The sequence below is a fragment of the Zootoca vivipara genome, chromosome 3 (genome assembly GCF_963506605.1).
Source record: "Zootoca vivipara chromosome 3, rZooViv1.1, whole genome shotgun sequence".
Classification (NCBI taxonomy): domain Eukaryota; kingdom Metazoa; phylum Chordata; class Lepidosauria; order Squamata; family Lacertidae; genus Zootoca; species Zootoca vivipara.
The window spans coordinates 34,629,064-34,644,850 of NC_083278.1; the positions used below are offsets into that span (position 1 = coordinate 34,629,064).

At 38.7% G+C, this 15,787-nt stretch overlaps 1 protein-coding gene across 1 annotated transcript in view; it reads right to left on the reverse strand.

The window, feature by feature from the left end:
* Positions 1-5,379: 5,379 nt before the first annotated feature.
* The window catches only part of LMBRD1 (LMBR1 domain containing 1), a 51,509-nt gene continuing 41,101 nt past the window's right edge, over positions 5,380-15,787 (reverse strand). Inside the window, exons 14-16 of the mRNA XM_035109685.2 lie at positions 14,899-14,977; positions 9,403-9,494; positions 5,380-9,242 (exon numbers count right to left, since the gene is read on the reverse strand). Coding sequence (XP_034965576.1) covers positions 9,123-9,242; positions 9,403-9,494; positions 14,899-14,977 — 291 coding nt within the window. The 3' untranslated portion in view covers positions 5,380-9,122. The remainder of the gene's footprint in view (positions 9,243-9,402; positions 9,495-14,898; positions 14,978-15,787) is intronic.

Here is a 15,787-nt window from a genome sequence, read left to right on the forward strand (position 1 = left end):
GCTTCAAAGTGTAGTAGGATAATTTTTTCCACTCACATATATATTATTATAAATAACCTATGGCTATGCCCCTGTTTTCTGGAGAAGACTACAGCCAACATGTCAATGATAAATGGGGTTTATGGCTGCACCGGTCACTGAGAATCAGAAGCTTTCTGTCAAAAAAGTTAGGTGATATGAGATCCTGTCTATAGCTGGACCTTACCTCTAGACCCATTAAAGTCATCACCATGCATCATAAATTCACTTTTACTTGCAATCCTACTGTAGTACTTTGAAGCCCTGCCAGGAAAGGTTCTTGACTAGAAAGCAACTCTAAGCCAAGTCACACAGCCTGGATTACGAAAAAGGATTTGTAAAGCTTCTTCCCGGATCCTGAACGCCATCTTCTTTCAGTCACAACATGAACATGTTCTTTGTCCAGTCCAGTGTGAATCATCAAGGGAAGCCAATTTGAGAACAGCAATTTGGTTTGATTCCTGTAAATGTAGGCAGATCTACAAAAATCCATGTGAATTCATCACCATGGTAACTCTGCTTCGGTGGCGCTCTCTGTTTTAAATTGATCAGAGGTCACTAGCTAACTTATTAAGTGCTGGGTTATTATTATTATTATTATTATTATTATTATTATTATTATTATTATGTACACACCCCTTCATAACTTTGAATATAGCAACATTTCTAAGAGCTTAAATTCTAAGACCTAGCCAAAAATAAAAAGGTGGAAGGAAAGCCAGTATGAAGATTTTAAAGTATGCAACACTCTATTGCCTTTAACGGAGCAATCTTAGGGGAAGGAGTGGCAGTAGGCAAAGTGCAAAATCCAAAGCTTTGTTGGACTTATGCCAGCAGGGTGGAAGGTAGGGTGGAAGTGTTTTCTCCTTAAAATGATCCCTCCCATTTTTCTGCCTTAAAAAAATCATTTCTGTTATGCCCAGTTGGAAAGAAAATGTGTGTGCCAGTTCTGTTCCAAAGGCAAATCCAAAACTTCCCCTCACCAATTGCCCCCCTGAACGCATCTTTTTTGCCCTTTCTGCTGTCAAAGTGCTGGTGGCTAAGAGTTCCACACTTGCAGCAAGGAGGCCTCCACTGGTAGACTTTCTGCTCCATAAAATCCAGCTCCTGGGCGGACTTCCTAGAGCCAGCCTTCCCAATGCACTCTAGATCGCAGAACGCTCAGGTTGAATCATTTATGGAGATGCCAATTTGAAAAACGTTTGCATAGTCTGCTTCAATTTGTCTTGAAACATATATTTAAGAGTTTGTGCTTTTGCAGCTGAAGTTGTGCATAAGAGCCCTATTCAGGCATTAAAATGCAATGTTCAGAAGACTCAAGAGGGATCAGTGTGGATGTGTGTGTTAGCGTTCTCTCTCTCTCTCCCCCCCCCCCACACACACACTCACTCACTCATTCATTCTTCCTATCACATCGACTAATGGAACTGCATGAAGTGGGGAGTCCCCTGTATCCTTAAAGGCTTTTTACACAATTTTGAAACCTGATTTCCAGGGTGAGGAGACCCTCCAAAGTAAATTTGAATTATTATGCAAACTACCCATGCGAAAAAGCAATGAAGGGGGGGGGAGAGAGAGAGAATATAATGTAAGTGCTGCCTAAATACAGCTGAAATCATTATTATGCATTTAGCATTTGTCAGTGATACATATTACAAACAAACAAACAAATAGGAGTAACGGTTAAATGTTACAAAACGGAATGCACTTCACTGGTGGCTAGAAAATGGCACACCATGCAATGTGAAATTTAGGGTGTCTTAGGGTGGCTAACCTGCATCCCCCAGATGCTGTTGAAGTAGAACTCCAAGCTCCCCAGACCATTGGCTATGCTGGCTGGGGCTGGTGGGGTATGAGCATTCAACGCTGCATGGGAATCCAGTTTGGAAATGAGGGGAGCTTTCAAAAATAGGTTGTGATTATCAAGCCCCTGCCTTTCCGGGGGGGGGGGACCACTGACCACACGTAAAGTACCTTTCTGTACCTCAGAAAAGCAGCACATGCCCATTGAAAAATTAAGTGCAGGGAAGTGTACATCGTTAAGACAATGTGCAGCATGTACTGAAGTGCATTGAAAGAGCATGAATTAAAATCAGATTCAGTCTTTAAATCTCATGGCACCCCTATGTTAAAATCTGCCTGAACTGAGAGCCCCACAACCTTGTATTGATCCAGTTGGCATTCATGATGGTGAGATACACAATACCATGATGGCAAGAAGCACAAAATGTTTTGCACAGCCATATTTCCAGACTACCACACTGCCTCACTTTAGGCATCTGTAAGATGTTTGTTTCATGAGTCTCATTTTTTTCAGTGAGTAGAGTGCTCTAGAATTGCTGGCACATTTACCCTATGCAGTTACCTTAAAATGAACAGGACTGTATCCAATACACCACAGTGACCAGCTCTGACTCATTTTCATGTTTTGCCTCATTCTCCTCGATGTCTTCATAGTATTTAGGACAGGGATGGGACAACCTGTGGGCTCCATAACCACCATATATTTGAAGCATCCCCACCCCCCAAAAAATAAAAAAAATCTGTGATCTACAGTTTACCCATAACAAAGGTACAATTCCCAGCACCCTTAACAAGCAACAGTTCGCATAATTCTTTGGAGGGGGTGCTTTAAGTTTATTTAGTGTTTGCCGCCTAATTCTGCTGTAACAGATTGAATTTGAATCGCTTTCTGAAGAGGTGGGAGTCATTTCAATCCTGCCTTCTCTCCCCTAGATGGAACTCTGAATTCATATTTAGAGATCAGGGTACTGTATTTCATTTGGATGCATTCATTTTATCTTCCCACACTGTTATTTATGATCTCACCCTTCATCAAGAGCAAGAACAAACCACCATCTTGGCTGCAGCCCAATTTTATTTTCTTACATGGAGAATCTAACTTGTGTAAGATGACTAGCTGCAAGCAAACCGATTCCATTCTTTGGTGGAATTTCAGGAACACCTTTTCTAATTGGCTACAAAAATTGTAGAAATGTTGTACTAAACAGCAAGTATTCTTGATTGAGCTAAATCTTTGCCATTAATATTTGCATGGAAGTATTTAAAAAAAGGAAAATCTATTATTTCTATAATTTCTAATTTCTGCAGGCCTAGATCCTAAAATAGGTTTGCTTGCTGCCTGCAACTATCTGACAGCCTCTCTCTGCAGGATTTGGCCAAGGGCTGACTTCTGCACAGTGTGGGACAGAGTGCTGGGGTCTGCTGGGAAGGGGCAAATCACCCAAAATAGGAAAACCCTCTGCCTAATTTTGGATGATGTCCTATTAACTATCTCACCAGGTGAGACATAACTCAAATCTTTTTCGTTTATGTTTTGGATTTTTTTTCTCCCATAGCGCTCGTGGTTTTTGGTATTTAGAACATCCTAACATTATGTCTCAATTCTGCCCTGGAGGGATTTTTTGTCACTGACTCAAATTAAAGAAAATGCTCTGTTGAATCAAACATTCTTTCTACAAATATATAAAACTAGTTTAAAGGACTGCAAGAACTATTGCCTCCATCTGGACAGTCTGATGTGTTTGTGTTTCATTTTGCAAACAAAATGGGTTGTATTCAGATTGACCTCAGGACTGCCGCTTCAAATTTAGAGTTAAGAGCCTGAAGCTCAATCTTTTCCTGCTCATTTGAATTGGTTTCAAACAGTCGTTGCCCCTAAAGCAAACAATGTACTTGGAGCCTTGTGGGCAATACTTGCAAGCTGACCTTATGCCTATCCATGCTAGTAAGAGGCAGCTGGGAGAGAGGGTCATTTAGTGGCTATATGCATTAAATGCCACATCCAAGGAAACTCAGAAGCCTATTTGCAGATACTTTGCTCCTCTTTAAAAAAGCAACAACTAACTATGCTGGATGTAGATGCCATAGTCAAGTTTTTGGAGGACTGAAAAACACTGAGGACAGCAGTGGCTCTCTTCCAGCTCCACGGGGCTATTTATTTTCTGGACCCTCACGCCAATCTGACTTTTGACCCAATTATGGCACTCTTACAGCCTTAGTTGACAAGACTTTGCCTAGAGATTGATAGGGTAATTGCACACCATTGATCTCATTAGATCGTCAGTGCCATTTATCATGAAGTATTGAAGATTGACTGAGATTTGTGGATCTTCTCCAGAACAATGCTGCTCGTTTCCGGCATAAAGGTCAGACAGACAGATATGGCAGGCAAATTGTTCATCATCTCCCCTGGGATCTTACACAGTTCTATTTTACCCCTGCTTCAGGTTTCATATGAATAAGTCATCAGTAGGCAAGATCTGACAATAAATTTGGCATGACTTCCTCGCTGCCATCTAATTCAGGTACTGTACTGTGTAACCTTGCTGCTCAGTGTCTGGCCATGATGAGACTAGATGCAACTGATACTGAACCCAGACCCGATCTATCATGAGAGAATAGACTGGAATACAAGGTGTTCAAGCCTTTTCCATTATCTCAGAATTGTAGTTGTAAATAGCCTTGGCTATGCAGCTGTGCTTGGAGTTCCAGGCTACAGGACTGGCATGGACCCCACTCTCTTTTACCAACTCCTGTGTTTTGGAGGAAGACTGCAAACCTTCTAAACAAGTTCCGGGGAGAGCCCGATGAATGCCTTCCTTGCCTTGAGCCTAGACTACCCACTGGGGTCTTCTGGGACTACCTTTAGTGATGGCTCAGAAGCTTCAGGAGCTACAGAACATGGCAGCACACATTACATTAAGTATAGGTTGCCAAGATCCGGTTGCGTTAACACTCTGGTGCCTGCATTGACTTCCCATTCCTCTCCTGCTTTAAAAAGGCTGGGACTCTCTGCATCTTTGAAAACGCTCACAAGACACAGGAGAGTAAACCCTGAACAACCAAAACCGCCTCCTTGACCATACCTTCCAAGTATAAAGTTCAAAGAGTAAGGCTACACCCCTCAATGCCACCCTTTTCCAATGCCATTTGAGTAATCTGTAGCAATACCAAGGTGGACAGGGTGACTCTGTAGCCCTGCCCAAGCAGCAGCCACTACTGAGCGAGTTGGATCAAAACCTCCTTCCACGGGACTTGGAAGCAGAGGAGGATGGAAGGGTTTTGCTGATTTCTCTTCCTTACTGTAGTAGCCCCCACCCCACGCCATGTTCCATATTCCTTTGGCAAAGGGCCCCCAATCGCTTAGAACAAAATTTTAGGGCCATAGGGGAGCAGAGACCCAAGAATGTTCCATTTGCTGAGCACAATTCTAGATATAAACCAGTGTATTCCTATTTCACCATACGCTTTACTACATCAACTACAGCCCCATTCATTTGATTTTTTCCCCAGAGAAGGTACCAAGAATTCATCCTAGTGGGGTTTTTTTTTTAAAAAAAAAAATCACATCTCTTTTTAGCTGAAGTCCTCACTCAGTTTCTAGAAAATGCTTGCGCTACATTAGATGATTCCCATTAATGATTTTGTGTCACTATAACGGATAGGAGGGGGTCTTCCCCTGAGTGTTATTTTTTTCCATGTTTTAATTTATTTTTGTTGTGCTTGTCATTCATCAGTCATTATACCCCCGTCATCATTATACCCAATATGGCTTTGTTCCTTTTTCCTGTAAAGACAGCAGCTACGCCAGTCAAAAATAATACAACTGTTACTTGTTTTAATCCTCTTGCCAAGCCTTTTAGAGAAGCCTGACTTGTTATTGTACTAATGGCTGCTTCTTAATACTAAAAGCCAACGTACTTGTTTGTGTTTCATTATTTCCCGCACTGTGATCTCAAAAGCCACTCAGGCAAGAATAATAAGGTTATGCATTTTAAAATAAGGAGGCAAAGTTTGTTCTACTCTAGTCGTCTGGAAAAGCTACATTTCCTTACTTTTCAACAGCAGAGTTCATGCACATTAATATTGCACCAGGCAGTTTCTGAGATTCATTTACATGCGCCTTGCAACATTCCTTTACATGTACCTTCCATGACTACTCCCACGCCATTCAGAGAAAATTTAAAAGCTTCTGTGCACCTGGCCAGTGCTAATGAAATATGTATAGAGTACACAAGCAACATAGGAGCGGGCATTGCTTGATTATTCTGCAAATATCCTGCTATGAGCCATGTAGGTTACTCCCCGCCCCACCCCCAAGGAGTGTTTGGTCCAGTCACAAGGAACCCTAATTGTCACACCCATGGAGGCATTTGCAAAAAGTGGCTTGAGACTAGCATAGCCACTAATTCCAAGCTAAAGAGTGGGTTGCTTTCAATGACTGCTCATGGCACATCAAGTATTTGTTTTTTCTTCTTCCCTCTCCCTCTTAAAAGTGGGGAACAAGGGACATGAAAGGCTGCGGGAGAGATCCAACAAACTAGTTATGTTAGCACAAGGATTTGTGCTTGGGCAACAGAACGTCCCTTCCCACTTCATTCTCTCAGCGCCTTCAAGTCACAGTTATGCATTACCTGCAAAATACTGTCGAGACTCCAAGGAATAAAAAAGTCTGTACTCTTACTGTTTGTACAGAATAATGGAACCAAGTTTAAACAGACATCACAAAATGAGTCTCTCATGGAATCACCTTATTTCAAAAAGACACACAAGATATATGACCCTTTCACAGAGTTGGTGAGTGGCTCCCGGTCAGTTATTTTCTATGACAAGCAACATTAAATGAAGCCAGAAGACTTCCCAAAGCTTATTCTTTGAACGAAACTTAGAATATTGGAATTTATTCTTTGAACAAAACCCTACAAGTTGTTTTTAATGATTTCATTTCATTTAGTCTTCTGGCTAACTCTGTCCCTATCAAATTTTGATGCGAAAAAAATGCATATGAAAGGTACTAGTATCTTTTGATGGTACATATTAACTGAAATATAGGGTAGGAACACACACACACACACACACACACACACACACACAAAGAAATTCAGCGCAATGCTGCTGAAACATAAAAAAAACATTAGAAAGCCAATAAATGATGAAGCCTTAGAATCAAGCAAGCAAACAAACAATAAAAAGAATTAAAGGCTGTTTCACATGTTCTAAAAATATATATGAAGGATATATTGGAGATTGAGGAAGTGGTGGTGGATTCTGCAGTTGTAACTATGCAACAAAACCAGTGGCCAACTGAATGTAGCAGCAAAGTGAAAGAGAAAAATATGTACCCATTTGGAATTGTGAGCATAGCTCAGATAAATGTCAATTAAGCTTTATACAGGTCAATAAATGAAAGAAGAACCTAAGAAACTGAGTGTCAGTTATGGAGAGAGAAGCACAGGTATTTTTGGATTACCTGCAAGTTCGTTAGAGAGATACCAAAAGTGTGTAAAACAGGGAGACTTTGAAGCACAATATACCTCCTGTTCTTTTCAATAGAAAGACCCAAAAAAGTAGGTTTTCTCCTGAAGTAAATGGGTCATTCTCCATGCAAGAGCTTATACAGACCCCTGCATGCTTGAGATGCCTATGAATTGAACTTCTTTAAAAACCCATTGACAGACAAAACATGAAGCCCCCCCAACTGTCACTGTAACCCAGCTCCCATCATCCCTGATCACTGGCTATGTTGGCTGTGGCCAAAGGAAGGTAAATCCGGTTATAGAAAGCAAAGCAGCATAGAAAAAGATGCTTTACTATACTGTGATAAGACAGAAAATTAAGGAGGCTGTGATTTCTCCAAAAGCACACTAAACTCAGCATTTTGCTTTCTTGTAAACCACTGTTTTGAGAATAGAAAACAACAACACTTCTATTAACTGGCAATATAAGTACTAACTGGAGTTAAACCAAAACATATTAATGTCAAATATTGAAACAATGATCAGCATTAAATATTTCACAAAATATTCATTGAGCCGATGTAGAAAAGTGCTGCAGCCAGGAAAATTAATTCACAAATGTTTGGCTTGTTTAACTGCAATCATTTAATGAATGGCAGCTAAGTCAAGGAACAGTAAAGATTACTTATTTTGTAATAAGGTTTAAGTTACAAAAATATGGCAAAGATACATGTCAGTAAGATCCCGATTAGTTTATTTTACAAAATGATACAGGAAAAAGTCTTTGCATGATTTTAAATGTTTATGCATTGCATTTAGGTATAACTGAACAAATTGGCAATGGATACAAATTTCAACAGTTATTGATTAAAAAAATACTTCAAAATATTGAAGTTAGGGCATAGCAAATAATAGTAACTAACTTAGGTGTTTAATTTTTCAACTTAAAATTCATATACTTTTAAGTTTAGACCATGGAGAAAGAATAAAGTTTTGCCTCTCCTTAGATTCCACTTTTACAGAGAAACATCTGGATATATTCATCAAGATAATACTGCTACCTCCAGCCCACCCCTGCCATGAATAGCAAGAATGAGAGAAACATTGATCCTCTCTCACCTGTCTGTATCACTGTGCATAGTAAGAGCTAAACCTGGAGATCCCACATTCATTTGAATGTGGGATTTCGTTAACCCTGTTACAATCCCACTCTTTATAACTGGGCCACAGAAAAACCAATGTTTTAATAAGATGAGGCTCTCCCAGGGCACTTGCATTCTACTAGATAATTCTGCAGGAGACAAAGGAGGGAAATGGAAGCCTAGGTGCTGTTCCCCATCTCACTTCATCCTGTTTTTATTCTTATTTGGCCTCTCACCGAAATCAGCAATAACCCAACATTTGACAAGGATGATTACAGCTGCTGATACGTAAAATATTTAGTGTGTTCTAAATATTAATTGTACAATCAAAAAGCACCACACTTTAAACTTTGCGTTCCTGTAAGAAGCATTTATCAATTTGATTATGTTAACTTTTCAGCACTGTCAAATTGAATCAGGCATAAAGTAATTTAAAACTCAAGACCAGCAAAAAGTCAACTAACATAATGACCGCAGAGTGCATATTGGGGGGAAAATAATAGTACTGTTTAATCATTCCTTCATAAAATTAGCTCCTTTGTGACTATATATGTACATATTAGCTTAACTATAATACAATAGTACACTTAAAGATTTCATTTTCCACATTGGCAAATATGTGAACTTTTCCAAGAGCAAAGTCCAATGGTGGCATTTTCACAGTTTTAAATTGCATGCTTTAACCTTCAGAACTTATGGGCTGTCAACCATAATAGAGGGATGGCTCGTCATCACTTATCTCTGAATCATCTTCATCCACTTCACCTTCAATAACAGATTTTTTCCCTTTGCAGCACGACACAATTAATCCAATTAAGAAAACCTGTGAATTTAAATCAGTATAATGCATTATTGGTGATCAGTTCAAGGGAGTAACAGATTTAGAGTCAGGTAACATTGCTGTGTATCAAATAATATGATAATTGCAATTATGTTAAAAGGTTCAGTTGGATTTATAATGACCTCCAAATAAGTTTACTTACTGCAATGAAAGCCCAATTGCCAAAGTAATATGCAGCACTGAAGAACCAAAATTGGTGAAGGAATAGGTAAGTCCGAGTAACAGTGCATTCATCTGAAAGAAAAGGAAAGAACAAAACTTTAAATTGTGTAGCAAAAAAACTGTTCCTAATTTTAGGGAATACACTGCTTTAAAAGGTCACAACTGCTAAAACATGCATGGGTTCTCTTAAGAATAAAAGACAGTTACTTTAAAATTGAAGGTACCACCATCACATAAATTTATTAAGTACCAAGACATCTTTTTATTTCAAAGAAGATATCAATGTTCACATTTTATACCAATATGCAGTGGGACCTTGACTTACGAACTACTCGACATCCGACGTTTTCGACTTACGAGCGGAAAAAGTGGCCGCGCGCTTACGATTTTTTTTACATCCGAACAGAAAACCCGTTCGCGGCTAGATGCGGTTTCCTCGACTTACGAATTTTTAGATGCGGTTTCCTCGACTTACGAATTTTTCCGTTTCCAATGCATTCCTATGGGAAACCGCTTTTCCTTTGGGAAACTCGACTTACGAAGTTTTCGACCTACGAGTGTGCATTCGGAACGGATTAAATTTGTAAGTCGAGGTCCCACTGTAGATAGTTTTGTTTGATCAAAATCTTAAAATGCATTTACATTTTTCAAATACTCATATGTACTCTTGTATTTGAAGTGAATATGAAAATTGAATAAAACTCGCCCCTTCCTATGAAAAGTGTTCTGGATTTTTTCAATTGGACATTGCTAGGAGATTACAATAAGGCCCAGCTACATCTTACAAGCAATATTTGGTTTTACTATCTTCCTACATTAAAGGGTACAATCAGCAGAACCAAGTGACATCTACCAAGTGTTCTACTTTCTTCTGCTTCCTTCCTTCATTTACAAATTAAAGATATGCATATTTTCTTACAATGGCTGTTTACACATACACACTAGTTTCCAATTAAGCCATTATATGGGAAGAAAAATAACAAACTGTGCTATAAATGAACTCGTGGGGACTCCCATTTTTAACACACCAACATGATTTCAGAACCCAAGTTATTGTTAAGCTACAGCTTCCTCCATCTCTGCTGGCTGGAGCTGATGGAGCCTAAAGAATATCTGGAAGGCATCACATTGGCTACCTGTCTTCTACGTTAACCATCCTTCAGCATTACTCTAACTTGGGTTGTATTAAACTACCGGTAATCTGCACCCAAATTGGTTTCCAAAGCTGTTCAGGGTCATAATGGGTGCAGATGGAGGGGAAAGTAAGAGAGCAGGATTTGTCAAAAATAAAATAATAACTTGAGAACTAAATAGTTCTTTGCAAAATATCCTAGTAGTAAATACGTTGTGGTGAGTTTAAGGAAAACTTCTGCAATGTTGAGATGCAAACTAGGCAAAAACAAGAAAAAATTAACTTGAGAATTTACTACTAGCATATTTTGCAAAGTACTATTTAGTAGACCTGAACAAGAAGAGGACTTATAATAAGACAACCTGAGCTGCTGTTGAAGAAGATTCTGTGAAACTAGGTCAAAGTATAAATGTGCTTCTCAGACTATGCTGACACAGTGGGGAGCAAAACCCTATGTCTACCGAGCCAGGAATCCCAGCAATATCTAGAGAGGAAGGTGGGGAGGTGTTTGCCAGAAAAAAGTTTCTCTGGAGACTTGATGACTTTGAATTACAGGAGCAAATATGTAGGAATGACCGTTTGACACACCTGGCTTTGAAGTCACAGTGAAAGAAGGCGAATCCAGAAAAGAAAGAAATCTGTTCAGGAGGCTTTTGCAAGGAATACTGAATGCTTTAGATTGGTATGAACCATGCCTGAATGTTGTTAGTGCCTCTTCTTTCAGAAGCATATTTTAAAATCAGATGTAGAATACCAGGTAGGCAACATTCAAAACAACATTTAGGAGTCACTTGCAAAACTGTCCTGAAATGCAGGGAGTTATTGGAGAGAAGCTAAGTCAAAAAGATATGGCACTGCATAATTTCATTAATACATGCTGAAAAAGACTGTTCTAGATAAGCTGTTACTTACTTTTCACATACTAAAACACACACAGAAAAGTGAGGCTCTTAACAGAAGGCTTAATGTAAGAAAGATTGGTATTTCTCCAACACAGATCTTAGACTGCAAGACTAATACCATTCACATATAGTATGTTATTCAAAACATTCCAAGCTTTCCAATGATTTCTATGTAACAAGCAGTATTAGGCAGAAGAGTGATTTAGTGTAGCAATCACTACAAAGTGGACATTTTCCCAATTAGATCTAATTCAACGCTGCAATTAGTTCTAGAGAACAGATTGGGTATCCCCAAGCAGTTCACTAACTCCTATTCTTGGCAATGCTACTTAGAACAAGTGCCCATTTAGATTAGGAAGAATCAAGTTCTCCTGAATTGCAAATTTCCGTAACAGAGTAAATTTTAAACATCTTACAGTCGGCAGTTGTGTCAGCCAGCCTTATACTGTCATTCACCACCCCCAAGTGAAGATGGAGATCTCCAATTTTGTGTGTGTGTGTGGTCAATGAACGTGCTGGGTTCCTAATCCAGCTACCCCCCCAAGACCTTTTTACTCCATTTCCCAGGATACTTTTAGTATCTTTATGGTAACCGATGCCTCATCAAACAAAGTTTTCTGGCATAGTGGTCCTTTCATAAACATCTCACAACTATTTCATCACATGTGAGCATAAAAATAAGACCCAAACATTCTCACTACAGAATTTTTGAGGGATGACTAACATAGTAAACTGACCAGGCCTTCTTGGTTGCAGCACCCTGGTTGTGGAATTCCAGCCCAAGGGATGTTCAGTTGGTTGGTGTGTGTGTGTGTGTGTGTGTGTATGAGAGATTTAGGTGAGCAATTAAACCTTTTTGTTCTTCCAGGCCTTTGAGCGGCATTAGATTCTTGCCTGCAAAATAGGTTTGGTTTTGCTCTATTTTGTAATGATCCCCATTTCTTTCATATCGTATTGTATTTTGTATTGTATTGTGCGTATCGTATCATATTTTGTATTGTATTATTTGGTTTGCAAGTCAAACTGAGAGCCATTTTGAGAGTTGAAAGGTGAAATACAAGTGATTTTACAAATAAAAAAAGAAATATAGAAAAGACAAAACCAAAATATAGGCAGAGATCTAACTGGTCTGTGAAAAAGGTTTCCTTCTGTGTCAGCCACCATGGCCAATGTGAGAAAAGGAAATAAAACATTTAATTAGTAGATCAGGACAGCACATTTTTAGCACCATCTGCAACCCCTCCAGCTGCTCACCTGAATTAAAGAGTAACGAACAGACCTACAGATGGCTCTCTACAGTAATCTGACTAAACAAATTATAGTAGATATTCTGGACCTGTTTGACCTTCATGAAATATCATAATGAAACATGACACTCGTTCAGTACCTTAGTTATACACTTACAATGTCTTTGTTACTTCTCTAGAGTGGCAATAACATTTGCCAGGCATTATGCAATACAACTCACACCCTGAATTGTTTATTATGGCCACACACACCAATAAAATTAAGTACACAAATTAAAAACACAGCATGTAAAAACAGATGCATATAAATATACTTCTCTCTCTGAAAAAGAAGCTAGCAGTAAATTTCTCCTGATCGACATTGAAGTGAGAAAAGTTTTTGCAACCCTATCAGTACAAAGGTAAGCATCCTACTTAAGCAGAACAATACAGGCTCTTTGGGAGATTTTCCTGGAAGAGATCTTCATAAACTATACTACATAGGTTACAGTGCAGAGGAATATGATCAACATAATCTATTGCTCCAGCTCCACAAAAACAAAACTCTTCATTAACCAGGATCATGTTGAATTGCCAACTTAACAGTACAGAAGGCAGCACATTAAAATGAGCAAAGATAAATGCTTTCCTAAATGCAGAAACAGTTAATGTATGAAGATTCCATAATGTGGAGTGTATTAAGGTATAAAGGAGAACAGGATTTGTTAGCTGCAGTTCTCAGATACTATACTGTGGATCAATGTCTACTAATCTTTAAACAGAGAAATGGACCTTCTTTAACTTATAACTGCCCAAAACATCAGGAGGCCAAGCCTAAATGTTTCTTTTTCCATCTCTCATCCATTGATTAACAAAAGAGTCTGAGAGCAAAAAGGAGAGAAAACTATCAATTTGCAATTTATTATTGAATGACTCTGAAACGGACAACACATATTTTTGGTAGAATCACAAGTTCTTCTATGTCATACATATACAAGTGTTAGGGGATTTTATTGTGTGATGGGAGATTACTTTTTTTTTTTTTTGCTTTCTGTCTGTACTTGAGATAGCTGCTCTGTCAAATTCAATAAAATCATTTGAAAAAATATCCAAGTGTTAAGTGTCTAATTTTGGCAATTAATTTTGCAGATTGTTAGCTAAGGATAAAGATGCCAAACAGTCATTATTTCATGTTTTTAAGTCTTCAGGTTTATACTGCTAATGTTTAAAGATGTAGAAAATACACTTCAGAGCAGAAGTGAGCAGAACTGGAAGGTGACAAGGGGCAGGACCAGATTAAAAGAGCATACTGCAGCTGCCCAGCAGGTAGAATCAGTAATAAACTAGAAATGCAGTGCATAGATGAAATAATTCTCATCACTTCTTCACTAAATTGAATAAAAACATGGCTTTTAGAAACTTAGCTGGTCAAAGTTTCAGCTTAGAAAGGAAAGCAACCAATTCATTGCAATGCCTCATATAGAAAAAAAGAATGAGGTCCACCTAAAACATCTCAAAAACTCCAAAATGAAATTGCTGATTTTTCAACAACAAAAATCAATTTGTCCTCAAGATCAGCCTTAGTACCAGAGGACTAGAGAGCAACCAAAGTAGCACCATTTTGAGGGGGGGGGGGTGCATGAAATTTCACGCAAGTTAACGTAATGTCTCAAACTAGTGGAAAGCATTATTAAAGATAAAATTATCAAGCATATGGAACAGTAATGAAACTGTGGTCCTTCAGATACTACTAGACTTCAGCTCTCACAATCCCAAATGGTTGATCATGGTGGCTGGAGCTCGAGGGTCAAAGGTTCACCATCCCCAATACAGGAGAACAATTAAAAGGTGTTTAGACAACTTTATGGTGCCCAGGGCTATCAAAGGATAGATACTAAGTCATGATGGCTGAGCTCCCGCCTCACCTCGGGACCACCTCGCCTCTCCAGCCAGCCCCTTGGCACACAGTGACTCAAGAGCTGCCAGCTCACCCAAGACGTACTGTATAAATCCATGTATAAGACAACCTCCAATTTTTGACTTAAAAAATGGGGAGGAAACATTGTCTTGTACACAGAAAAATATGGTACATTAAAGTCTGTGGAAGACCTTCAAATAGGTATTCAATATTGCTAAGTTAAATTTCAGTGGTTCTGATAGAAGTATATTTAAGGTACTTTAACAATGTGTTGGAGTAGAATCCAAAGTTGTCTTACTTGCAGGAGCATCTGCATCACAAACTTTAGGCACCCACGCTGTCACATTTGTCAAGTGTCCATCCACTGTCATATTACTCTGTGTGGAAAGAAGATTGTTTCATTGAACAGTTATAATATGAATACTACAGATACATGATTTATTTTGCTTTGGCACAACAGGCTACAAAATTCTTCCCTTAGTTTTGCTTGTGAATGAGGTTTCTGGGTTTCATTTACTATCAGAAGAACCACAACTAAATTTCAAATTGTTAATGTTATTAAAAGTTTTGTAAAGCAATCTGTAAGCTATTTATTGATTAAGACAGAAACACAAGAATCATCACACAGTTTCAGGCAATGTCTGCCCAAAGAGGTTGTTCATAAAGCAACAAAAAGACAACATTAATATAAAATGCAAACTTAAAATAACCAAACATTTATAAAATCAACTGCCCTCTGTCAATCAAGACAAATATCTGCTTTAATTAACTAATGAGGATTCTTACTGTCCCTGGAATGCTAATATATTTTAGGCCAGTGCAAAAGAGAGTTGTGTGAATGCCACAGTTCCATTCAAGAGCAGAATGCCGTATTATGTTGCTGAAGCCGTATTATGTTGCTGAAGCAAAAACAGTGGTCCCTCGACTTACGAATTACTCGACATCCGTAGGTTTCGACTTACAAATGGGACAAATGGCCGCACACTTACAATTTTTTCTACATCCGAACGGAAACCGTTGGTGGCTTTAAATGCGTTTTTTTTTTACTTACGAATTTTTACATGCGGTTATTTCGACTTACAAATTTTTCTGAATTTTTTTTTCCTATGGGAAACTGCATTTCGACTTCCGAACTTTTCAACCTACGAATGTGCATTCGGAACGGATTAAGTTCGTAATTCGAGGGA